The sequence below is a fragment of the Varanus komodoensis genome, unplaced genomic scaffold (genome assembly GCF_004798865.1).
Source record: "Varanus komodoensis strain SLA01 unplaced genomic scaffold, ASM479886v1 scaffold28, whole genome shotgun sequence".
Classification (NCBI taxonomy): domain Eukaryota; kingdom Metazoa; phylum Chordata; class Lepidosauria; order Squamata; family Varanidae; genus Varanus; species Varanus komodoensis.
The window spans coordinates 10,023,040-10,050,120 of NW_025335727.1; the positions used below are offsets into that span (position 1 = coordinate 10,023,040).

Here is a 27,081-nt window from a genome sequence, read left to right on the forward strand (position 1 = left end):
CAACTCCGCGCCCCCTTCATCGCTACTGGGCTCCAATTGGGCTACATCCTCACCGTCTTTTGAGAGCCGCTCTCCCCTCACCCCGCCCACGCCGTTTTCCCTTCTTGCTATCGCTTCACTTTGTCGTCGCAATGCTTCTCGGGAGTTGTAGTTTTCCCAGGAAGAGGACTACAGGTCCCATGGGCCCGCGCGGTCGCCGGCTAGTTCCGGACAACGCCTGGTGTGTGGTAGCGGCGGTGGCAGCGGCGGTGGCTGGCGAGGGGAGGACGCTTCCTTCCCGACGGGTACTTCCGGCAGTAGCGTCGGCGGAGCCCGCTCGGGAGCCCGAAAGGCTTCGAGGGGCGGGTGGGCAGGGAGGGAGGTAAGGTGGCGGAGCCGGAGCGGGAGCGGGAGCGGGAGGAGAGGTGGGGGGCTGTTGTTGTGTCGCCGCCTGCTGAGGGATCGTCCTGGCCGCGGCCGCAGGGGCCACCCGTGGGTGTGCGCGGGGCCTAGCCGTGTCGCAGAGGCTGCGCTGGCCGAGAGGGGCAAAGGGGCTTCGGGAGCCTGCTGCCCGTGGCGGAGCCGGCGAGAGGCCTAGTGCTTTAGCCGGCGCAGCCAGAGGAGGGATAAGCCGGGGCTCTGCGCGGACCCGGTTGCCTCCCCGCCCACGTCCACCTCCAGCATGGCCTTGAGGGGATGGATTTATCATAGCAAGGGCGGCGAAGGACTGCGACCCTGGCCCATCAGAGGGAGGGGGTGAAGAATATGGGTAGATCCAGTGCTTTCAAGACGAAGGTCTCCCACTGTTTAGGGTTATGTGAGGGAGAGGAAGGCTTTCTTTTTCGGCAGGGTGTGACTAAAGATGACATCAAGGTTGGGAGGCCTCTCACCTCTGGAGAAGAAAAGCAAGAGTAGAAAAAACTGGGAGGAGGAAGTTGTCTGAAGGTCTTTGGCCTGGGGTGTGTGTAGAAAGCCGGTATGTTGGGGAGATGGTCAAGTTCCAATTTCCCACAACTGCCCAATTTTCTGGTAGCAGGGAGATACGTTTATAAGCACTCAGGTAGTTTCTGTTGTATAGCCTGTAATAGGATAACCCAGGAACAATTTTACAACTTCCATCTGTTTAGATAGGCTTTTGTGTACACACATTCTCTTTATATTTGTGCATATATTAACATATGTACACCCTTAGAATGCCTAAACCTGATGTACTTGTAGATAAAGCAAAATGGAGTGATCAGAAACTCAGTGGATAGACTTAATAAAGGGTTCTTCATCAAATACAGAGGATGCCAAGAACTGGTAGTTATTGGAGGCAGAGTGTTGGACTAGGTGGAGTGAGTGCCCAGAACTAACACAAACAGCTCTTGTATTCATCTGAATATTGGATGGACGTTAATGGAAAGTTAAATGGAATGGTAGTAGAAGAGGTATACAATAGTCACTCTGCTGAATGGGTTATATCAAATTATATTGAAGGTGGTTCAATCGCTCATGTAGGATGATGGCAAGAAAACTATAAAGCAGGGGTTTGGGGAAGAATCCCTGAATTAATAATGAATGTTACTTGTATGGACAGATTGCTGCTGGTGGGTCTTTTTACTTGTGATTGAGTACAGTGTTTTGGAAGAACAGTGAAGCTTTTGGTGGAAAGAGGTGGTCTTAACATCTTGGTATGAGTAGGATAAACAGATTGAAGCCAAAACTAACTTAGACTGGTTTCCCTAATTCAGCTAGGAGGCCAGGTTCCTGGAACTTGCCTAATCTCAGGAAGTAAATACTGTGGTATGCTGAAATTGCAATGTACCTTGAAGGATAGAGTTAGGCCTCTCTTAAAGGTAGGTGCTACCTTCATTAGTAAGTTAGTATGAAAGGAGGTTAATCTTGACAGTTATACCATCACACAGTAACAATGTCTCTTTGCCATTGAGCCATATGCAGACTGGGGCACATCTGTTGCCAGTAGGCATGCATTAAATTCCACTTGATGCAATTGTAAGTTTGAGACTCAACTTGTGTGTAATGATTAGCATCTCTTGTATCTTTCCATTATTTTTATTTCTTTACAAAAACTCAAGATATCTAAAGCAAGGGTGGGAAACTGTTTCCCTGTTGGTCTGCATCATCTCTGTCAAAAAATTATAGGGTCTTCATGCCAGAATCCAAAGTGGGTAGAGTTATAGATGGAACTATGTATTCAATATGCAACAGACATAAGGCATTTATATCCATTATGCTTTCTCAACCTGTGCAAGGTTACCTCCATGGATTCAAGATGGAGTAAACAATATCAATATGAAGAGAGCTCCTGAGGGTACATCACATGGGAAGAGTCTGCAGGCCTGGACTAAGAATCCCGGAGCCCTGCATTTGGGGCATGGGCCAGAGGGTCTTCCTCTTCTCTCCAACCTGATTGAATTAGAATATTCCGTATTTTCTGTTTCGTATATTAATTCTTAGAAATATGTCAGGCTTCTCTTCTCTATTGTTTACTCTAATTATGCATTTGGAGAGCAGAAAAAGATGCTTGTATCTTTTTTGTCAATGCAGGAACCCAATAGGGAAAGTAAATATATGCATAAATATTATTTCAGTTTCTTTACTAAGGTTTAAAAAATAAGAGTGAACTTATTTACCAGTTGATATACTTTTTCTGTGGTCTGTTTTTAATATTTTATTTTCTTTTTAAAGCTCTACTAGTAGTGTTAGTCCTGTTCAAGTATTCAGAAGCATAATAACCCAGTTGATATAATTTGCGAGCTAGAACGGATTAGATAGATTTATATTCCCTTCATTCTGTGAACAGGGAAAAAAAATATTCTGTTCAGCCTGTTTGAGAAAGAATGCATTTTTTAAAAGAAGCGTTTAAAAAGGTCAGTGAAATAAGGTGTTATTGCTGATTGTATTCACAATGTTTAAAATGCTAAGATTAAACTGTAAAGACACACAAGATAGGTGCAGACACAGTGGGCATTCAGTGGATGTGTTGCCTGTCATTACTGGATGTGTTGCCTGTCATTACTGTCACAGATGCTATCAAGAAAAGGCTTCCAACCCACATTCCTCATGGAATGCTCAGTTCTACTGTGTGAGGTGCACTACTTGGTGGAACGATTAGTGTTTTCCCAGTATCAAAATATTTTGGTCTGTTTCCTGGAAAATACATTATCCTGCAATGCAAATACCACCTTGCTTGGATTGTTCATTAAAAACTGAAGAACAGTTGTGTGTGTTGCATCAGAACACCCATCACTTGGAATTTCTTTCTGTGAAAATGTTAGTCCTATTTATTGTGTTTTTATAGTAATGCAATCTAATGGCAGCAACTGATGTGTACTTTAAAGAATTGTTTATGCAGCATTCTGGAACAACTGACTAATAAATAAGCGGTGTACTTGCAGATGCTTTTGGGGATGCTATCAGAGCAAACGTTAGTTAGAAAAGCTATTTCCTTTTAAAATTTAAAATGCTTGTTACTGAACCTTGCTGGTTTATAGTATTTTGAGACAGATGAAAATAGACTTCAATATAAAGATGCACTTTAAATAAAGAATACTTATTTCAGACCATTAGATATCTAAGTATGTGTTTTGTAGAGCAGTTAAAAGCTGCTAAAACTTTGGCAAGGGTAAAATGTCCTAGAAATAAATGACAGTAAATATGCCTTTTCTCATTGCTTTTCATGTATGATACTTAGTTAGGAAGGAAAGGCTGGCAGCAATTCTCAATATTAGATGAGTCTTACACTGGAGAGGCCAAGACAAACTTCTTGAATTGTGCATAGAACCATATATAGATACCTTTTTATAGATCCCAGGTTATTCAATGTGTGTGAATGTTGGCTAAGTTAATATCTGAGCCAACAACTGCAACTTTTCTCCAAAGAGTCTATAATGTTTTGAATCTCCTGTGAGAAGGTTCGTTGTTCTGTTTCTAGATAAGGACAGTGGGATGAAGACAGATTACTTACTGATGGCTGAACCATGATTCAGACTGTAGTCTTTTGAGTTCTGGTGCCATGCCATACCATGCTATGCCCCGTATCATACTTGTTTTTGAAGTAGATAGGATTATTCCTAGAAAGGGGTGCTTTATGATGACAGAGTTTCCACAGCCATCTTCAAGCATTTGTTACTGACTACTATTAGAATTGTACCACTGGGCTGCAAATTGGTCTGGCAACATCTACTCAGGGTACTGAAGCCAGATATCTTGATAAGAGGAAGTCTTTGAATTAAATAGAAAAAAATCTTTCGTTGATAATATTAAAACTGTCAAGAAATCAAGGGAATATGCTAGCAGTTTTGGTAAAGGGAACTAAAATGCCAAGCTAGTGCCATTTCCTTCGAAGATGTCTAGAGGAGGAGAGACACACTTGTGCTAGAAAGACAATCTAGATTTCATGAAGAGCAGGTAGTGGCATTTTTTTTTTCACTGCTACAGCAAGCTATTCTAGCTCAAAAAGAATAAGTAAAGAAATACATTGGCTATTATAGGGTACACTGTGAATGGTTAGACTGTTTGTGAAGTAAATGGATAATATTCAAGATCTTCCATGGATATGGGGGTGGGCACTGTTCACAGAAACTGCTTCCATCTGATTTTTCAGGTACCCCTGCAGCTCAACACAGTTCTGCATATTTCTGCACCCCACTTGGTAGCATTTTCAGGGAACTGAAGGAGCTGCTGTGGAAAATTGGAAAATTTGCTTCTGCCAATTCATTTCCGTGTTCCTAAATTAATATTGCCTAATGAAATGTGTAGTTATATAGAGAACAAGTTGGCATATTACTGAAAGCAAACATGAGTAGGGCATAAATGGATCATTCTGTGGAGAATAGACTGTTCATTCATTTGTTTGGAAAGAGCTTCAGAGATTATTTGCAATTAAGCAATTTTTAATTTTTAATTTTTGCTGGTTAACAAAATAAGACAAACTCCACCTGTTTCAAAGACATATCTGGATAAGATAAAATCATCCTTATTGAGGCTATACTATAAACTAAGAGTATGGGGAAGAAATAGAGATAGTGACAGATTTTATTTTCCTGGGCTCCAAGATCACTGCAGACGGGGACTGCAGCCAAGAAATTAAAAGACGCTTGCTCCTGGGGAGGAAATCTATGGCAAATCTAGATAGCATACTAAAAAGCAGAGACATCACCCTGCCAACAGAAGTGCATATACTCAAGGCTATGGTTTTCCCAGTTGCAATGTATGGCTGTGAAAGCTAGACCATAAGGAAGGCTGAGCGCCGAAGAATTGAGGCCTTTGAATTGTGGTGCTGGTGGAGACTCCTGCGAGTCCCTTGGACAGCAAAATGATCAAACCGGTCAGTCCTAGAGGAGATCAACCCTGACTGCTCTTTAGAAGGCCAGATCCTGAAGATGAAACTCAAATATTTTGGCTACCTAATGAGAAGGAAGGACTCCCTGGAGAAGAGTCTAATGCTGGGAACAATAGATGGCAAAAGAAGAAGGGGACGGCAGAGGATGAGGTGGCTGGATGGAGTCACTGAAGCAGTTGGTGTGAGCTTGAGTGGACTCGGGGATGGTGAAGGACAGGATGGCCTGGAGGAATGTTCTCCATGGGGTCACGATGGGTTGGACACGACTTCGTGACTAACAACAACAAATAATACAACTTTTCAAATACTCTTTGTATGTTCTTCATATGTGTGTGATCTTTGGGTCCAGAGACTTCTTCCCTTGGTTATGTATAGACGGTTGCATTCTTTTAAATGCAGGACTGCCCATAATTCTGGATATACTTCATGGGGATGCTTGATATTTGTCTCAGGACTGGAAAAAAAATCAAACTTGTAAAAGATAGAATCTCATATCCCACGTCTGTGCCATATACTAATCTTACTTTTAAAAACCACGTTTCTGGATGCCTCAGATTTATGAGGGTGGTAACTTACTAGTTTTTTTTTTTTAATTTTATTAAAATTTTTAAACTAATACTAAAAACATCAGTCCTCACATACATCGGATTTACTGGGTCAACCCCCTACTACATATTTTTAACATTCTATAGTCATATTTAAATCAGTTTATAATAACTTGAAAACATCTCTAAATTTACGCCAAGTCCCATTTCTCCAGCCAATTATAAAAAAAATCCCGTTTGATAGAAGTCAGTGCCTTCTTTCTCCTTCAATGATACAGTCATTCTATCCATTTCTGCACAGTCGAAGATCTTTCTTAAAAGCAGTTCATCAGTGGGTAGCTCCTCACTTTTCCAACAATGAGCAAATGCAATCCTCGCATCTGTTATTAAATGTAACATCAAATACATTTCCTATCTGTTAATGTCTTCCAGTATGATGCCTAACAAGAAAATTTCAGGTTTCAAAGCAAAGGGTTTTTGTAGTATTTCCTCCAGCCATTTATGTATTTTAATCCAACACTTTTTCACATTATCACAAGTCCACCACATATGATAAAAAGTACCCACTTTATGTTTACATTTCCAACATCTGTTTGACATATTTGGAAACATCTTAGTTAATCAACTTGGCGACAAATACCATCTATAGGACATTTTATATAAATTTTCTTTATACAAAGTTGCTAATGTTACCTTAATATTTCTTTCCCATAGTTTTTGCCACTTTTCTGGTTAAACATCATACCCGAAGTTTTGTGCCCATGTTATCATAGTTTCCTTAACCTGTTCCCCTTCCATTTTCCTGTCAAGTAAAAAATCATATAATCTTTTAATCATTTTCTCATCTGTTTTAAGCATCACTTGATCAAATGCTGTTAAGTCTTTGTAAACCCCCCATGCTTTACCATCTTTAGCATATCTCGATTGCATCTGCACCTTATAGAGGGTGGTAACTTATTAGTGACACCCTGCTGCTTTTAAATGTTATATGTGCAGAGATAAGAAGTGGAACTGACATTTTTAAGAGTTGATTTAGGCTAAAGATAATGGCTGAGATCCAAAGGCCTGCTTTAGGTAAACCCAAGCTCACTCTGGAGAAATTATATTTCCCCCCCTCCCTTTAAACAACATACTTTCTTGACTTATCATAAATTGTATTTGAAATGCACTTCAGTTTGCCAAGAGCACCTGCAATACAAAAAAGTCCAAAGCCCCCTTGTGTACACAAAACAATTTGATGGCTTCTTGGCTCCTGGCTATTGTGTATTTACATGTTTCAAAATATCTTTTTGTATTTATGTGTTCCAAATTTCTTTGTTATACTTTGAAACTTTGTATCTCTAGAAGAATCTATTCAGATAATCTGACAACTCCGCATTTAGTTTTAGTCCTGCCTTCAAAGTAGAAATGGGGAAATAGTATTTAGTATGTTTTAAACAACACTGTACATTGATTTGTCATCACTGTTCCTACTGCTCTAGATTATAAGGTGTTGACAACTTCTGATTACAATTAATATTTACTGACTTCTTATGTTGAAGCATATTGTCACTAAACTCTTGACTGTATTCTCGTATTTTATGGGCCTAATGGCAGAATTGGTCAAAAAGTTATATCAATAACATTTTCACTATGCTGCTACTGGTCCTCCAATAATGGTCATCTCAAACCTTTGAGCTTACTGATTTAAACTGACCAGCAGGAGTTATCAGAGGTGTCATTGCTGTTTCAGATAAATTCTGTATCTTTATACGTATTTTTCTATCGTGACAACTCATAAAGTGGCAACAACATAAAGTGACAACTCATTCTTCCTTGAAACATTCCTTAGTCCTCTAAAGCTGGTATTTAGAAGAGCTTTAGATGTGGCTTAGTTGTTGCATTTCAATGCTGCATGTGTAGTTAGGATGCCATGCTGCTTAGGTTCTTAACAGCCTTAACAGTGAACTCATTTTCTTTCCATTTCCCTAACACACAGAAGAAAATGGTTTGCTTAGAGAGAGGAGACAGGTGTTACACTAGTATCTTTATTCTAATTCTGTTACTTTCAGAATTGAGAGATGGAAAATTCCCAGATACATACATATTTGATGCTGGCAATTAATCTGAAATACTAGCTCTGTTGAAGGCTCACATCCAGGCATTGGACACTAGTTTATTATAATTTGAGACATTTCTTCCGTCATTCTCAGAGTGAAATTGGTTTCAGTCCTCAGAGCATACCTCAAAGTATAATGACAACTGAAAATTAATTTTGTGTCACTTTGTAAGCTTGCTTGTTGCTGATTCTTTAGACTGGTCCTGGGAAAATTCCAGGCACCTACCTTGTTTAGATGCCTGGTCTTTTTTTTTTTTTTTTGTATTGCCTAGTATATGAAACTTTCTTTTTTAGCTCTGTGTTAAAAAGTACTGTGTTAAATTGCAGTAGTAAAACTGGAACTGTATAAAAGTCCTGATTATTGTAGATTCTAACTTCATGTGCCTCAAAAAGATATTTTTTCAACTTATGTACATCTGTGTTGTGGCACTGTCTAACGCTTAAGCATTTCTTGCAAACAGAAGGCAATATACACTTTTTTCCAGCTTAAATATTAATTTGAATTCCAGCTTTAGCTGTTGTCAGAAATCCTTACTGGAGACTGCAGGCTCTTCCTAAGAATGAGTGTTAGTTCTCTCAGAGCGAAGTGTAGAAGAAGTGTGTGCCAGCTTGGCTTGGCAATGTGCTTTGTGCCTTAGCCAAATATATAGCTGTCAGCTTCTGTTTGCTTTTCTCTCTGGCTTCCATGCTGAGAGAATGTGTTAGAAAATTGGTCAAGGTTAATTACCTTGTTGTATCTTCTCTTAAGCATTTGTCTGTTCATGAAATTTACTGTAGTATACCTAGACAAATCTCATTTTCCATCTTTGAAACTTGACCTCTCTTTGCTAGAGAAATGCAGAATTCCATGCAAGGTTGTTTAAAAACAGTGCTGTTGCTTTGCTTAGCTTAGCTTTTCTTGCTCATCTTCCTTGCCCCTTTGTTTTGTACTTCTGCTGGTACTTCATTAAATTCAGGAGCAATGGTTAACAATAGCAGAGAATGTGTGCTTGAATTATCAAATTAAACTACCTGCACTTTATTTCATTTCTTTTGTTATATTTCTATTCCACCTAATAGAAGCTCTCCAGGTGGTTTGCAAGGAGTGAAACCTTAAAATAGTTTAAAATCATATTTATATATAATATAAATAAGCAAATAAATAGACAACACAGAGAGGAAGAAGCACCTATAGTAGAGCCTTCGATGATAAATGTAGTATATGGGAAAATTCATACTGGGAGAGGTGCTCTATCAGGTATTATACTCCTGGGCTTCATAAGACTTTGTAGGTTAAAAGCAGCTTTTAGTCTCAGAAACATACAGGCAGCCAGAACAAACAGGCCAAAATGCATGCATTTATTTAATTTTTTTCTATGCAGTGATTTATTAAAAATTATGACAGTTTACAAAATTTTAAAAAACAGTCGATTCAAACAGTAAAATGATTAAAAACTCCATAGTACCAGTACTTGATGCTAACATAATGAAATACCATTTAACAGTTTAAAAACTGGGTAAATAAAAAGGTTTTGACCTAGTGCCTGAATTAATAAAGTGTCGTGCCATGCACACCTCTCTGGAGAGTGAGTTCCTTAATTGGGATGCTATAACAGAAAACATCCTTCTGCTTGTAGCGGCCCTCCTCACCTTTTTCAAGGAGAGGTGAGGAGAGAGCCATTCCTGAAACCTGGGTCAAGGAGTACTCCCAAGCTGTCCCTTAGGGAGGGTTGAAACCTGTCCAAAAGACAGGGCAAATATCATTCACCTGAACAGTTGGTCCACCCATTAGCAAAACTTCTGTCTTTTCTGGATTGAGCTTCAGTTTATTGACCCTCTTCAATTTATTGGCCCTGTTGATGTTATATGTTCAAATCTTGTCCCTGTTATTAATTGGCTCCCCAGTTTGCATTAACTGCAGCTTCTGAACTGCCTTCAGAGACACTCCTACTTTAATGCATGGTTAAAAATTGTGGGTTTTTGTCCTGATTTATTTAATTATTATATTTATGCCACATTTTCCAGCTAACCTTGGTTTGAAAAGATGGTTGTAATTAAAATTCACAAAATGTACAGTATAATTAAGGATGTGCATGTATGTTTGCATGCAGGAGTCTCATCTGGTCCCTAACAATTGACGTTATAGTTCTGGTTCTCAGTTTTTTCTTGCATGGGATGGGACAGAAGGAGTTGCAGGCAAACTCAGGGTCTCTCTAATGATAAAGATGTCAACCCTCAAAAATAGCCCTTCCCTTGATCTTCTGAGTTTCTTCTCCAGAGTTTCATTAACTTCAGTCTTCAGTACCAGTGGAATAGTTGCTAGGCATTCTTGAACAAGAGAAGGAGGGTCTGCCAGACCTGCCTTCTCTCTAGTAGTCCATGGCTCAGTAAGCTTCCAAAACAAAAACAAAAAAGGGAAAGGAAAAAAAGTTGTCCATGGTATCTGAGTTTCTGCATATCTTATTGCATACTCCTATACTCGGATGTGATCTTGTGACACATTATCCACCAACAAAAGAATGAGTGCAACTGGCGTAGTCCTTTTTACTCTGAAGTTTTGCACTTTACAAAGAGTGTATCACAATGGCTTTCAAAATTCTACCTTCTAGGATTACAGTGGTGCCTTGAGCTTTGAATGACCCTAAGTTCGAAGGTTCCAGAGTTTGAATGCTAAAATCGAGATTAAAATTGTTCCACAGTTCAAATGATGCTTCTAAGTTCGAACTGCACACGCTGTGAGAAAAATGTGATCACTGTCGAAAGATCATCTGTTGTGTGCCTAAGTTTTTGATCCTTCTCAGTGCCCTTTTAGTGCCTTTGTGATTGTTTTTAATGTATTGGGTATTGTTTAGGGTCTGGGAATGGAATAATTCATTTTCCATTTTTTCTAATGGGGAAAATTGATTTGGAGTTCAAACAACCTCCTGAAACAAATTAGGTTCAAAGTACGAGGCACCACAGTAGTTTCAGTGTAAGTTTCCTTGTTGAGGAACCCATATACATTTGCTATAGAACTTTCCTGCTTACTGCTGAAAATTCTGGGCTGTGTTCCAGAGTGCTGCTGTCTCTCCTTACCAATTGAAAGTGTGTTCACTGCCCTTTCATTGCATATTTCTTCACATGGTGCATAGTTAAAACTATGGAATTCACCACCACAAGATGTAGAGATGGCTGCACCAACTTGGATGGCTTTAGAAGGGAATTAGACAAATCATGGAGGTATCTAGGGCTAGTCTTTTCAAAACAGTGCCCCCATCCCTAAACAAAGTGTTCTAGTTCATTCAAGTTGCTGCATTTCTTGTTACCTTGAAATGACTTGTGTCCTGAGCACATCTTACCATAATGCATTAGATGAGTGCTTTTAAGCCAGTTATCCTGAACTTTCTGGAAAATGTCTGTGGGCATTCATTCTCTTTCTGGTGTTGCCAGTTTAAAATGCAGAAAGAAAAATAATTTCAGGCAAACCAAGGAAGTGTGGGTGCTTCAAAAGTGATGGGCAGATGGTAGTGCTTTTCATGTTGGATGGTTTTCACAAATGAAGTTGGCCTCCAGTGCTAGCAAGAGTTGATGCCTTGTGCTGTCTGCTCCAGAATGTGTAAGCATGCTGTCGCTAATAATAGAGAATTTAACTTAGTACTTGAAGGGTTTGGGGTGTAGGAAAGAAATAAGGAAAAGGAAGTAAGGACTCTTCTTGCTGTTTCTGTTTAGCTGTTTGGGTTTAATATCAAATCTGATTAGTATAAGATTATTGAGATCCCTTTGCTTTCCTATGTCCCTGTTGCTCAATACAGTTTATCTGAAATGAGATTTAAAATGTTGTCACTGAGAATGCAGACAGTTATTTCAGTTCTCTAAAATCTGCTTTTTATGAAAAACAATCCCTTGCAAACATGGCCAGTGATCAGAAATGATGGAAAATGTAGTCCAAAACATCTGGGTTACAAACTTCTGTTTCAGAGGTTAACTTCCAAATTAGTTCTTGTGAGTTATTGTATATGCTGTGTACTGATAAATTTTATGTATAGCAAAATATGCTGTTATAATTTTCATAAACCTCAACAAAGGCAACCCAGATACATATAACTGGGTAAATCACACAAAAAATCCACCTGTTCAAATTTGTAATCTTCATCGTGTTCCTTGTAGTAGGTTCACTCACTCATAAGAAATCTGTATATTAGAAAGAAATACTTTATTTTTTTTGTTTTTAATTTTGAAATGCTCAATAAAAATTAAATTTAAAATGAGTTTTTTAAAAGAGTGGCAAATTAAAGACTAAAAGGTGACTGAGGCAATGCTTCAAAAATGCAAATTAGCTTTTATACAATAGTCTTGGGTGTACAGAGGTTTGGTTTTGATGAGTGATCTCCGACCCTCTTGTTTGGGCCCAACTTTAAAATGCATGATTTCTCCCTTCTACGGTGTATAGATTTTTCCTCTTGCCCATTTATTTTCTGACCCTCTTTGCTCTCAATTTTTCCTTTCTATGTTCCATCTCTTAAACCTATACAAAAAGATAAAGTGTTGCAAGCCACTCTCTTTGGTTTGGGAACAACCTACCTATTTTATCTGACCCATGACTTGAAGAACAATCAGCTTGTTTAACACTTCTCCAATTTCCTGTATTTTTTGTGACATAGCTGACTGGTGTATTTTCTTATCATTAGTTGAAATTCAGGTCTACATTTAGAACAGTTACCCATGCGTAATGGGTTGGGCCAGTTAGATGACATTTCATATGAGATTCGGTTACTTGAACCATTATTTTCCATTGAGCTTACCTGTGTTGGCACACCCTGTATGGAAAAATTCTTGAACATTTGTTTGTTTTAAAGAAACCTGTGATATAATGTTTGAACAGCTTTTTGACCATTACTAATGCATTGCATCTCTGATTTTATTAGAAATGGATCTGCGATGTATGTATGAATATCAAATATAGGCTTTGACATTTATCTTTGCATATGTATACATAGATGTTGCTATTTTAGGTGTTTTACATCGCTTTCTAAGAGAGTGGTTTTAGACGTACTTCTAAGAGACCTGTCCCGTGGCCTCTGGACAGTGCCTGGAGAACAGAAGATACCTTGAATTCCTTGATCTGAGGCTAGAGGCAGAGCTCCAACCTCAGAGGGGAAACTCAGTGATCTGGTGGCCACTTTGAGGTTGGAAGCATGACCTCAGAATGGGGGAAAGTGGGTGTTTTGATGGGTGGGGTGGGGTGGGGAAGAGACTGGGGTGACCAAGTTTAGTAAAAATGCAGGGCATGATGATAAGGAAGAAAATATTGCTTTTGCTGCTGCCATCCTCCACAGGCAGACAATAAGCATCAGAACTGGGGCCTTGTGATCATCATAATAGGACTGCAGCCCAAGTATTGATCTTTGCTGTTTTCAGGACTTGTTATAAAAACTGCTGTAAGTGCATGCAATTTGTTGGTATAGTTGAATATTCATTGGAAGTGGGCTGAGTAAATGAGTTGCTTGCATATTACAGTGGAACTGGGTTGTGCATGGCTTGCACACCTCCCTTGTCCCTGGCAATTCCTGGGTCAAGCAACTGAGAAATTAGTGTTGTGATATGCAAGTCACACCAAAGAAGGCTGTATTGTAAACTGCCCAGAGCCTATGGGAAGGAGGCAGTATATAAAAATCAAAATTGATAAATAATAAATAAATCACATTTACTGCATTAAAATTTTGGTAGGATTTCTTATCCCAAAAATTGATACTGATTGTAACAAAGTCTCTCCTTTTCTCCCTCCCTCCCTCTCTCTTTCCTTTCTCAGGGTAATATATTTTAAGTGCTCTAAAACTCAGACACAAGAAGGTAAAGAAACAAACTGTTTATTGAATGAGGAGTCCATCGCTTTGGTAGCCTTTTTCTTCAAGTGTGGATCTTTGAATGAGGATGACAATGGAAGAGATGAAGAATGAAGCAGAGACCACTTCCATGGTTTCCATGCCTCTCTATGCTGTTATGTATCCTGTCTTTAATGAGGTAACAAACCTTTTAGTTGATTTTCTGTACACAATGGTATTTAGAAAACAGGACCTTGTCTTCAGTGACAAAAGACAGTACTAACCTATAACTTTTCTACTAGTATGTCCCACAGCCCTAGTAAGTCCTGCTTTCTTTTCTGGGGTGGATTGGGGTGTCATTTCCATGATTGCAATTATCTATAACTTTTAACTATTTATTAGTCTTAGTCTGTTCCTTAATTCTGACTCCTCTCTAGAACTATAGGTTCTCAAGATGATTTCCAGCACGTTTCTAGCAAGTCAGCTCTGTAGGTTTCAATTAAGCTCTCAGATTTAGACAAGGTAGAAAGCAGCATGTCTTATGCTATGATTCTGCAGCTATTGTAGTTTTACAGAAGTGATCTCTGTTAAACATTGTAGAACACAATGTTCTTTGTGCAAATCTAGACATCTTTAGGTATGATCTAGGTGGCCTCTTTGAGGTAATTTGCCAGAATATATATATAGATAGTAATTGCTACGAGTTTGCAGGGAGAATAAACTTAAATCTTAACACACCCTTCCCCAACATGGTCTTCACTAGATGTTTTGGACCACAACTCGCAGCATTACTGACCATTGGCCATACTGGTTGGGGCTGCTGGGATTTAAAGTCAAAAACATCCAGAGTGCACCAGGTTGAACAAGACTGGTCTAAGATATAAAGCATAGCCTGTGTTCCAGTAGTTAGTCTGCTTTGTTTAATATATACCTGAATGTGTTTTGTGCTTTTTTTTCTTATGTCCTCAATACTGGTGTCATTGCTCCATTTTATCAAAATTGTTTGTATGCTAGCGAAATCTCCATGTGGAAATGATTATCCATTAGAATTCTAGCAGAATGGCTATCAGTAGCTTTCATGTCTTAGGCCAGATCACAAAAAATTAACATGTGAGAAAAAATTATGTTATTGATTTTGTACATCTGAAGAGTTGTGTGAATTTTCCAATGTAAGAGGCAAAGGTCAAGTTCTTCTGAAAGTGTTTTAAAAATCAGCTCTTCTGGGCTGGCAGAAAATCTTGGAAATGACCTTTCAGAAGACAAAGGGTGATGCTTCATTTCTATATTTTCCTTAAATTAGTGTAACCTAATGTAACAAGTTATTTTAACTCCTTTTTACAGCTAGAACGAGTAAATCTATCTGCAGCTCAGACACTGAGAGCAGCTTTTATTAAGGTAAGAATACATCAAATTGTTTTTATATACATAGCATTCATAAAATATAAAAGGCTAATAAAGTTACCCAGTAGAATTAACTATTGCTCTCATTCTGCCCTGAGTCTATCCTAACTTTTTGGCTCCTTGCTTCCTAGGAACACCAAACAACATTCTTGTTTATCTGTTCTAATGAGGAAGTATCTGTAGGAGAGGGGCAAAGGACAGTCTGTTCCAGGGCGATAGCTCTGTGGGACAGTATTGGCTTGGACAAAGGTCCTGGTTAATTCCTTGGTAATTCTGGCACAAACTAGGAATTACTGGAGTAGACAGAATGCTCTGTGTCAGAGGGTCTGAGCAAAATCAGAGGGCCCAGTGGGTAATTTCCATTTCTGGGGCCTGCTGAATTTCAACAGTGGTTGGGTGGCAAAAAGGCAGTTTATATTGAAACATCTTGTTTTAGTGCAAATGAAATGAAAGCAGCTTGTTTTAATGCATAGCCGCACTTCTAGAAGCCATAAAAGAATGCATTTGCACGTTAAAACAAGGGTTGACTTGCTCTTCCAATGTCATGAGTATATTTCTGCCGACTTTTCCTTTGCAGCAGATCAAAAGGAAAAGTCTGTAGGATACAGTCTATTACTGAAGCTTAACAGGCTTTGTTGTAATACAAGGGTGTGTTCTGTAAGAGTTAACAAGTTACTTAAAGTAATGATCTGTGGGAGTAGCTTCTGCCTGCAAAAAGTTGTTTCCCCCTCCTCCCTTCTTGACTCAGCCCTCAGGATGGTTCGTGCTGCTTGGGGGCCTAGCAGCAGGAACACCTGATGTTACATAATTGGTGTGCCCATCTGACCAGGTGCCACCTTAGTCTAGGAATTCACTCTTCTTCCTCCTTTGCTCTTGCCTTCTCCCATGCCCCATTTGGTTCTAAGTTACTGCCTGACTATTCTCACTTGTCGACCTTGATTTTTCAGACTCGCCTTTCAGCTCCTCACTTTCTGTCCTGACTAACATTCTGAATCTGAACTGTGAGACAGAGAATGCTGTATTGTGTGATAGCTGGGCCTCCTCTGCTCATGTGGCTTGTTTTAAATAAAAAGTGCACTTTTTTCTTGCCACTACGGTCCATCTCCAAATCGTGTAGTGTCGGTTTGAGGGCAGCATCGCAGTTTGGTGGTATGGTGTGTCACAATGTGGGGCCAAGGATGGGGGTCCATGTGGACATATGTTGTCCAGCCCTGTTCTAAGATGCCAAAGGCATCTTCATACATTTGTAGATTGCTACGAGCACTTACTGCTGGTGGGCACTATAGAAATTTTGAAAATAAGATTGTACCATGGTTATATTACGCATATTGAACCAAGCATAATTCATTATGGTAATGATGATGCACCTTGGGTTGCAGGTACTTATGGACAACCTTTTCCTCTTAAACCTTGGCACTCTCTCATTTCTATACCCAGTTTTGTCTGTCTTGTGGTGCAGCATTCTTTCCTGAGCTAAAGGGAGCTATAGAGAATTGTTCCAGCTTCCTCTTCCACCTCTTTAAATGCTGGAGATATTGTCATAAATACTGCAGAATTAACCCTGTTGTTAGTTTTGGTTTTAAGATGCAGCTGTGATTGTCTCTTGGTGTCTGTTTTTTTTTTTCCTTTGAGCAAGAGCAGAAAAAAATAGAGTGAGTTCTGCCACCTTTGCATTTTTGGGGCACCTGCTGCTCACCCCATATAATTGGAAAGTACAACTTCATCTTGAATACTTCTTACAGGAACTACTAGCTTATAAGACAAATTATTGAAAAGTTGCTAGGTAAAAGCTCTTGAAAGTATATAAAATAGAACTTATTATTATGCCAATACAAACATGTTAATTTGTATTGTAAATTAGAAATATACAGTGATCTTTTATACAAATCTTTTCCTCAATTACAGCCTTAATATGTTAGCTATGCATTTTTGCATTATCGTATTCATATAAATCAGTTGTACACTCTATCTGTTTGTGAAGATAAAATTTATAGCTGTAAAGGTAAAGATTAATGTCAGGCTCTACACTGAAAATACACTGTCATCAACATAGTTTATATTCAGATTGTTCCAGTTCTTATCAGAGTGTGGTGTAACACTAAGATTGTGTAGTTAATAGTCTGTGCTCTATATTGTGCCTTCTGTCTCTAAGAGTATGAATTAGTGAAACATAATTACATCGAGTCAGACCAACTCAGATAATTCACCCCCCCCCCCACAACCCCTATCTCTTTTGCTAATTCATTTCTCCCACCCACTTTGCTGTTTCCTGCAACTCTTGGATGGTTTCCTGAAAAGTGTTGGTTTTCAGACAGGCAAAGAAAAAAAAATGTTCAATTTGTCATTAGTAAAGACTCACTTATCTTGCATTCAGTTTGGGTACCATAGTTTTAGAAGGATTTTGGGACATTTGAAAGAACTCGAGCATCGCACATATAATATCTATCTTTCCAAATTGCATGTGGGCTTGCCACTCATTTGGCCTGTGTAGGTACCCAAGCCACCCCCCTCTATTCCCCCCTCCCCCCTAGTGGGTAGAGTTTTTGAAATCCAGGATCATGTTGGCGGTCTCCAGTGCAGTCCTTGCTTTTAAAGGGATCTTGCCTCACACAGAGGGAAGTCTATAATGTCCCCATTCCTGCAAGCTGGCATGTGGGATAGGACAGGGAGTGTGTGGGCAGGGTGAAGAGGGGGAGCCTGTGCGCACTTTCTGCCCATCTCTGCAGTTGGTCTTTAGGGGCAAAAAGATGTGCACTCTCCTCTTAAGTGAAATATTAATTAGGCATTTTGGGCTAGAAAGACACCGATTAAGGGGTAGTAATGACAGCTGAAAATATAATAAACATAATCATTTTTATGTTAATCTGGCACTGCATCATGTGCCCTCAAAGATTTCACAAAGCCAATGAGTGTAGTATAGACTGCCTTTGAACATCCCCTTAATTTCTAAAACAGCTTAGCATGCAACATGGGATGCTGCTGTTGAAAGAGGAAAAAATAAAAAAGACCCACTGGGCACACAAAATTAGCCATCTGGTCCTCTGGATTGTGGCCCGTAAGAGCAGATGAGCAATGGAATAAGCAGTTGGGGGAGATTTGGAAATCTTCCTTTATGGTTGTGCTGGAATCTTTCAGTTATGCTAACAACACAGAGATCTCTTGGGCATCTCCATTTAGTGCTATGCTTTGGGGGGTCCTTCTGGCTCAGAAGCAATGCTTTGAATTCTGCTGTTGGCCTGGATGAGAGCTGGTTTGCAAACATGTTACTTAGGAAGTCCGAAACTCCAGAATGCAGAGTCATGCAAGTTACTGTATCTGAGTTGAGGAGGGCCCCAAGGCCTCTTCTTCTGGTGTTTTCTGTCATTTTCAGAGATGTAAGAGACCCTGGCCAGTTCCTTTATCCTGGCAGGCTAGATCTGCCATAACCAAACACCTAAGGGAGAGGCAGAAGTTGGCCATTACCAGCACCTTCCGATTCTAATTCTGTTCTAAGAGGCAAGAGGAGAGATGAGGGGACAATTTTCCCACTCCATAACAGATCAATTCAGTTTGGCATTTCTCTTTTCCTAAAAAAAATCCCCATTACAATCTTAGTTCGTGGTTCATATAATCTTTACTGTAGTGGTCAGCTGCTAGTACTTCACGTTACCTGCTCTCTAAGTAGCTGAAAAATTAATACTGTAAAAGCACTTTGAGGAATGTATAAGACATGAGAAAGTGACATGGGATGTAGGAAATGTGAGGTTTTCTGGTTGCTTTCCAGACACCCTGAGGTGTTTATTATATCCTGTTACTCTTATGTCATATATATTGCCGGCTTTGAAACAGTAATACTGTATATTTCTAAAGATTAAGCAAGAATGTTGAAGATAAATTGAACTTTACTAATTCTGTACTGCCTGTAATGTTTAAATGACTAAATACAAGTGTCTAAATCAATCCCTTTAATTTCAGATGGCATGAGAGAGTATAAGAAAAAAGGGAAATGTTGGTCATGATGCATAGAAATTGAATACTGTGCAGAAATGAATGAAATAGCTTACTGGGCAAAGTTACAGATGAAAAATATTGATGTAGTCCAAGAAATATGGGTCTCCTATTGGAAGAGAAAAAGGCTATGTTATTATGAACTAGTTCTACTTGGTTAGCTATTAAAAATATTATCTTGAATTTATGTCTGTTAGCTTTGAATCTGTGTTTCAATATGTCTGTGTGCTAATAAATGAAACTATTTGAAATATAGGCTGAAAAGGAAAATCCAGGTCTCACCCAAGACATCATCATAAAGATTTTGGAGAAAAAAAGTGTTGAAGTTAATTTTACTGAATCTCTCCTTCGCATGGCAGCTGATGATGTAGAAGGTATTTTCCATTAATGGTTAGAGTTACTGACATTGTTTTGTCATCTGGAGCTGTTGCTGCTGTTTTTAAATTACACAAATATTTATGTTGTCGATTGTGTTTCTGCAAGTAAACTTGATTTCCTGATAGTAATAGCCCTAGAGTAAACCCATTTTAGATATGTATTTCTATAATAATATTTATATAACTACATGTCCTTATAGACATGTTAGTTGCAACTGCTTTACTGCTTTTCTTTTGGATTTTCTTGTAACATGGTTTCTAAAAGATGTCAGACAAATCTGGTTCTGCCTATCTGCTTGTATGCTAGTTTGAATATGCCATAGAGTCAAATAGAAAAAAATATTTCCACTTGAAAGCAAAATAAAGGTTCGCCTAAGTTGTTGGGCCATATCAAACAATGTAGCAACCTTTGGTTGAACACTCCTGTTTGTCTGCTTCCATTGCACTAAATGACCCAGGGCTGCTCTGTCCCTGGATCAGGTTTTACATGAAATACTAAACAACCCAGGGATGGAGTGTTGGTGGCTGTTCAGCCGTTTGGGCAAGTCATTCTGAGCAAGCTTGCTTACTCTGCCTTACTCATAACAACCCACAGTTTCTTGTGTCATTGGAACTGGGTTATTGTGTTCCTTTGAGTTATCCATCTGCTGAAGGAGGTGCGTAGGTGCTGAATGCCTTGCCTCCTCTCCGTTTAACTTACAGGGCATCATGAAAATGCTCCCACAGTGGGAGGGACTTACTTGTGCAGAGTAGGCTGTGGCATATGGGACCGAGAGGGAAACAGGAGATTGCGGAGAATTGGGCAGGGGTAATTTCTGTGCCATTTCTACAGTCTTCTTTCTCAACCCCTTGTGCCACAGTTTTTTAAAAGGGCAGGGCAATCAACCCTTTCATTTTGCCTCCATCCATAGACAGATCCTGCCTCCAGTGAATTTAGAAATGTGTCTCAAACCCATAACTATGTTAGGTGTTTTCTTTACTAGTTCTTAAATACATCTCATGAATCTGGAATACTATCTGTTAATATTATTTTAATATGCTACTTAAGCATCTCAGCTTTGGTCAACGTCTTTCAGTTATATGCCATCCATTTCATATAAGAGGGGGTATTAGGGTGCGTTCATAATTCATTCCTTGCCTATCCTTTATGTTATTGCTTTTGATGAGGTTTATGTCAAATGTTTTTGGAGTTATTTGAAATTTGCTTGGAATAAGCAGTCAAGGTAGTTTTTCTTCTTTCTCAGAGTATATGATTGAAAGACCAGAAGCAGAATTCCAGGACTTAAATGAAAAGGCACGAGCACTTAAACAGATTCTCAGTAAGATTCCAGATGAGATCAATGACAGAGTGAGGTTCCTTCAGACAATCAAGTAAGTGCTCATGCTTCCCCATCAAAGTAAAAGACTGTCCTAAAATATGAGCTGTGCACTTTACATGTGATGTTGTCATTGTTTTTGCTACAGTGTTTTTATACTGTTAAGTATTTGGTGTACATGTACTTATGCATATCCAAGCACTTTTTCACTAGAGTGCCCTTGAAGTTCTTCCTAAATAAGCATGTGTCTATTTATTTTTACTAAATGGTAAAACTGTGGACTGGCTTTAGCACCTGCAAAATCCGGTACAAATGCCCATCTTGCCGGAAAATCTTTTTTCTACAGTGCCGCTGTCAGCCTGCATGGTGTGTTAAGAGTACCATAAGGTAAAATTATGGATCTTCTCTGACCTTCTGGCAAGATTGGTCAAGTTTTTAAAGCCACAGGATGAAGAAAAAGAGGCTCTTGCAGTGCCTGCCCGCCAAATAGCTGTGCTGTGCACTGACTTCCAGTGCTATAGGAAACCCACACATGATATTGTCTGTATTGCTGTCAGATGGTAGGATTGGTTCATCAGTGATGTCTAAATTACAAGCATGGATAACTTCTTCAGCTGTGGCAAGTATAGCAGCCAAGGTCAATTGATCTATCAAATACTATCAGTTTACTCCTATCATTTTATTACTCAGATAGTCCATGCTCAAGAACATCCTTTGTGTAAGTGGCAACTTATGTTTTACAAATTTTCATGGACTCATCTGATAGCAATTGCTGGAGGTAACCCTTTAATTCCTTAGGGCTGGGAAGCAAGTTGTGCACATTTCCCTCATTTAAGAGCAGATGCCTCTTGCCTTTTAACCACCCCAGAGAACTTTTCCCTTCTCTCCTTAATTAAGCTGTATGACCTGTCATCCTGCTGGTCCTTTGTTTAACCATCTCTGAATGTTAAGATGGTTCAAGTGGAAGCAGGGAGTGAACACTCAACAGTTGTCAGGTAACCAGAACCCCAAAGCAGATTGATAGATGAAATGTGTATTTTATGTCTCATGATGTTAGGCTGCCTTTAAGGATGCTGTATAATGATCATATCCTTTGCTGCATGAAATGTTCAGATTATGAAAAGTTTTCTGATCTGTTGTTGTTTTCATTCTGGCTGGAAAGATGGCAAGAATATGGGATATACATGCAGAAAAGTATGAGGGTGAAGGTGATAAGCATCCCCTGTCCCCAATTTTACTGTCTCTGTATCCCAGCGTACATTGAGCTGTCAGTGGCTACCCTGTTGCATGTTGTTGGCAAGTATCAAAGGGCCTGTACTTCCTCCAGTCCTAAGTAATCCCCTGCCTCCTTAGCTACATCGTGCTATATTTTTCCAGTCCTTTTTTTCCTACAAAATGCTAGATACATATTGCAACACCTGTTTATGTTTGGGGCATTTTGAACAATTTGCTGCTTGCACACTGAGCCCAGAACCTAACAGAAATTAGCTTTTTACCTTTGGTATGATTGGGGGATATCATTTGAGGTTGGCTTCACAAAATGCACATGCAGAGCTTCACTTATCAATTTATGTCTTCAGAATAAATTGTATTTTTAGATTAAACATGACAATTAAGGTTGTCAAGGTTCAAGAGTTCATTATAGCTGAACTTTGTTTGCTTCAGCTTTCTTGCAGTTGTCTTGTATTTGCAAGGCTTAAGACCTGAATATATTCATTTATTCCAAGAATGTTTGAATGATTTGTTTGTAGAAACTGAATAAACTTTTCCTGAACTCTCTTTTTAATTTTAGAATTGGTTCTTCAGAGGATTTCATGGCTTTAGATGTAACCGTGGAATTATACACAGAACATAGTGTTAACTAACTTTTCCCTCTTACGACCTCTCTTAGTCTAACACAAATCTGTTTAGTCTTGTTATGTAGTGATTTTACATCCTGCCACATTAGAGGTAGATGAAATTGCATCCATTAATCCTGAGAGGAGACAACCAACATCAAATTGCTTCCAAGAATACTTGTTATGACAGTTTTTTTTCCAGGTAGTTTAGTGTTATTTAAAAGTCTCAGGTAGGATGTAATCTATTTATAAAATAGATTAAGGCAAATCATGGGTCACTTTTTATTCAGAAAGAAATATCAGGTATAAAATCTGCTGGATGGATGGAGTTGCTCTGAAGGGAGAATTTAATTCTAAAGGTAGACCAAAGCTCCTGCTGCTTAACACTATTTTGGTGTAGATTTCGATATCAAGCAGATGCTAGCTTTCCCCATCTGAAAATAGCATTAAACTTAATTTGGACTTTGAAGTGCCATATAATCTAATTAGTTCTTGGTGTTCAGTCTTGCTGTGCCATATCTAAAACTCATTCTGTAAGACAGCAAATCCTTTAGAAATACATGTCAGACATAATTTTGGAAGTGATTAAAATTTTTCATTGAGTGAATCTAATTTTAAAAGATGTTGCAATTATCTCTTCATTGCCAAACAGGGACATCGCCAGTGCAATAAAGGAACTTCTTGACACAGTAAATAATGTCTTCAAGAAATATCAATACCAGAACCGGAGGGTATGTGAATTTGTTATCTTGTCAGAAATATAAACATATTAACTAGCATTTTTTAAAAATCTGCAGTTTCTGTGGTTAGATTGTGGGAATTGTAAATCATATCAACATCAATGGCAGCTGAGACAAATATGCTGATGAAGAGACAAAAATGGAATAAAACTAATCCAATATTTTTCCTGCTTTCTGATATTCAGTATATGTGGACTTTTAATCTGCAGTGCTACATTAAGGCTTAGTATAATTTATAAAATAGTCTGTATAAATTTCAGTGTGGTAAATAAACATTCCTAGACACATACGCTGAAGCCATGAACCTGATTTACTTTCTTTAATTGGTGAATTATGCTAGCACAGAGTAACATTTATGCTTATTTACTTCAGTTTATGATCTTAGTCTGCCTACAGACTAAAGTAGGATGTTCTGTAAAGGAAGAGACTTTGATTGAATGACTCTTCATATATGTGTATATATATGTATTTTTCAGGCACTTGAACACCAAAAGAAAGAGTTTGTAAAATACTCCAAAAGTTTCAGCGACACTTTGAAAACCTATTTTAAAGATGGAAAGTAAGTAATTTCTCTTTAGTTGAATTGGAACAACAGTGATTCTTTACTTTCTTAGTAAGCTTTAAAATACATATTTCAGACCATCAAAGAGCATCTTTTACGTGGACTAGTGTCTTAAAGGCTCCTTAACTTTCAATTTGGCAGAGTAAGAAATGCTTGAGAAGACTTTGTTTTTTTTAAACCTTTTCTAAAGGAGTAGCCAAGTTACACTGTTGTTGTGGCAACTTTCAAGAATAACATCTGGTGAAAATGAACTGCCTTTAAGGGGCCATAGGACTCTTGGTTGTTTCTTATAAACCCTGTTTTTTAATATGTCTAATTGTAACATTAATTAACTCTTAGGAATCCAGGAATTTTTGTTTTTAATACTGAAAGCTTCCCCATACAAGAGAGACTACCTGATGCTGCTACTATGCTCTTGCTATTCTGTTGTCCCAGGGGGACCACCCACTAGTTCAACAGCATTTTCTGAAAGCAGCTAACAAGCTACTGGAAATGCTTATTTGCAGAACATGGGAAGATCAGCAAGTTAGCTTACCGTGTAGGTAGAGTGTGTTGTACATAGGAAATGATCAGATGGCAAATCATATGCAAGGACTAGGCCAAATGCCAATGACCTTGTCCTGGACTTGCTTTCTGATATTTTTAAGTTGCGTTTGGCTCTACTTGCATGGTAACTTATTAAATGCTCTCCCAAAATGGCAGAGGACTATACCATTCATGTATTGCATGTGTAAGGAAGCATGTGCAATAAGAATTAGATGCAGCTATTTTAAAGGCAACAGAAGAAAACTAGTAATGGAAGCCATTGCACAGGCATTTCGGTTTGGGTAGTGAAGAGGAAAGAATCCCATCTGTTCCCTGACCTGATTCATGGTTGTTGGAGCTAACTGAGCAGTGCTAATACACAAACCATTCCAGTCTTCTGCATTGTACAGTCTGTCGTTTATTTAAAGTTTATACTAAGACATTCTTCTGGCTTGTTAAACTTGGCAGCTCAGGAATTCATCATTCAGTAGATGTGAAACTAACACATGCTCTGACCAGGGATAATTTCACACAACGAAGGGGAAATGGATTTAGTGGAGTTTGAAATACTGGAAACACAAGATATCTGTTCTATTTCATATGGCAGAAACAACACCCCCCCCCCACACACACACCCTTTGAGTTCGGGTTGTATTAACTTGTGGACTTCATTCTAGCAATACTTAAACATAAAAGTTGAATTTCCCAGTGTTGCAAATGCATATAGGTCACTGCATTTTACTTTTATCTTTGCGGCTGTTGGGCTTTCTGTTCAAAGAAAATAAATAAATAAAATCACTTGGAGTCTACCTAACGTAGCTTTTCAACCCTGGCTCACATATGTGACCCTGAAAAGCTAGGTTATAATTGAATATAATGCTGCTATACACTTTACATGCAGATCCTTTTAAAGGTGATGTAGAAGCTAATGGACATTCAGAAATGCCTGAACACAGTCAGCCAATATAGTGCTAATTATAGTGGCTACTTATAGGCTTCCATGCCCAGTTCAATCTACTCATTTTTAACCGTCACAGTCAGAAGCCACTCAAAACTTGAAAAACACTATCCTGGGGAAATGCCATCTGTGATATCACCTGCTGTACCAGGTATATATGGTGATGGGGCTCTTGTTGCAACAATTTAGAATGAGGAGAGTACAAATTGGGGATGTAAGAAGGTGCTCATCTGTAGGCTCTCTTTATTTTTGGTTCAAATTTAGTTAACATGCATTGCAGTCCTATGTGTGTTTTTTCAGAATTAATTCTCATTGAATTTAGTTGGTCTTATTCCAGGTAATGGTTAATTAGCTTTGGGCTGTGATATAATTATTTAGTTTTGTGCTATGCTTTTATTGTAGGGAGTTTTAAAATAATGTATGCCACTGAACATTTGGGAAATTGCCCTACAAACCCTTTAAATGTTAAATTTTTGAAAGCAAACAAAAGAAATGCCAGTGTGTGAACTTTGCAACAGGTTTCAGTTTCATTTCTTTGTACATACGGTTAATAAGAAAGACGTGCTCTTCCCTGTGCCTTGTGCTGAAGAAATGCCATGCAGTACTGTGTAAGTCCCTTATTTCAGACTCACAGGTGAGGAATAATGCTACTGGGTGTAGTGTTTGACATAAATTTAGCGTTTTGCATGTAAGCCATCTATTTGTGGAGGGGCTGCATGAATCAAATAATGGCCAGTTTAAATGGTGCTCTCTGCCATTGAAAAGAAGCTACATAACACACACCTGATTATTGAGAATTTTAAATGCTAAAAAATCACTTGGTTCTTGGTGCAAGGTCTGTTCTATTTGAATGAAGGACAATGCTTTGTGCGTATCATCTGCCTGTTGCTAAGCCAAAATGTGTGTGCTGCTATTTGTCTATAGATTTATAACTGCAAGATTGCAACCAGGGTAGGCAGCCTGTGTTGGACTTGTCTTTCCATTGTCTCTGATAGGTGGGACAGGCTTACCTGGAAATAAGTCCTATCCAGTGCAATGAGACTTTATTTCTGGGTGGACATGTGTAGAATAATTCTGATAGCTTTCTAACTGCTAGTCTGTTATCTTTCACTAAAATGTCTTTTGTTTCTTACAACAGGGCAATAAACGTGTTCATAAGTGCCAACCGACTAATTCATCAAACCAACTTGATACTCCAGACCTTCAAAACTGTGGCCTGAAAAAATGTATATGTTGAGAGCTGTACTTTTCAATGGTGGATAGGATACATTTATATGTAAACTTTAAAGTTTTGACTGTATAAATTATCAGTCCCAGTTGCAGGGACCCAATGCAGGATTTTGAATGGGATTTATTGCCATCTTACACCATATTTTTGTAAAAACATTGTAGCTTAATCATAATCTCACAATGAAGATTTTGCATCACTTTTTTGCTATTATCATTCTTTTCAAAATTATAAGCCAAAAGAATTTACGCCTTAATGTGTCATTATGTAACATTCCTTATAAGAATTGTAAATATTTGGTGTTCTGTTTCTGACATTTTAACTTGAAAGCGGAAAACTCCAAGATTATGTATTTAACAATATTGGTGGCAAATATTCAATAAATAGTTTACATCTGTTA

At 38.6% G+C, this 27,081-nt stretch overlaps 1 protein-coding gene across 2 annotated transcripts; it reads left to right on the top strand.

The window, feature by feature from the left end:
• Positions 1–179: 179 nt before the first annotated feature.
• Positions 180–27,081, top strand: PDCD10 (programmed cell death 10). Of its 2 annotated transcripts, XM_044434417.1 has the most exons (8): positions 180–284; positions 13,737–13,948; positions 15,091–15,144; positions 19,394–19,511; positions 20,759–20,885; positions 23,321–23,399; positions 23,885–23,967; positions 26,592–27,081. In XM_044434417.1, exons 2-8 carry the CDS (start codon positions 13,853–13,855, stop codon positions 26,671–26,673), a joined length of 639 nt encoding a protein of 212 aa, XP_044290352.1. In that variant the 5' UTR covers positions 180–284; positions 13,737–13,852; the 3' UTR covers positions 26,674–27,081. The 2 variants fall into 2 exon arrangements, with proteins under 2 accessions (XP_044290352.1, XP_044290351.1); XM_044434416.1 differs by lacking the exon at positions 180–284 and having other exon boundaries at positions 13,643–13,948.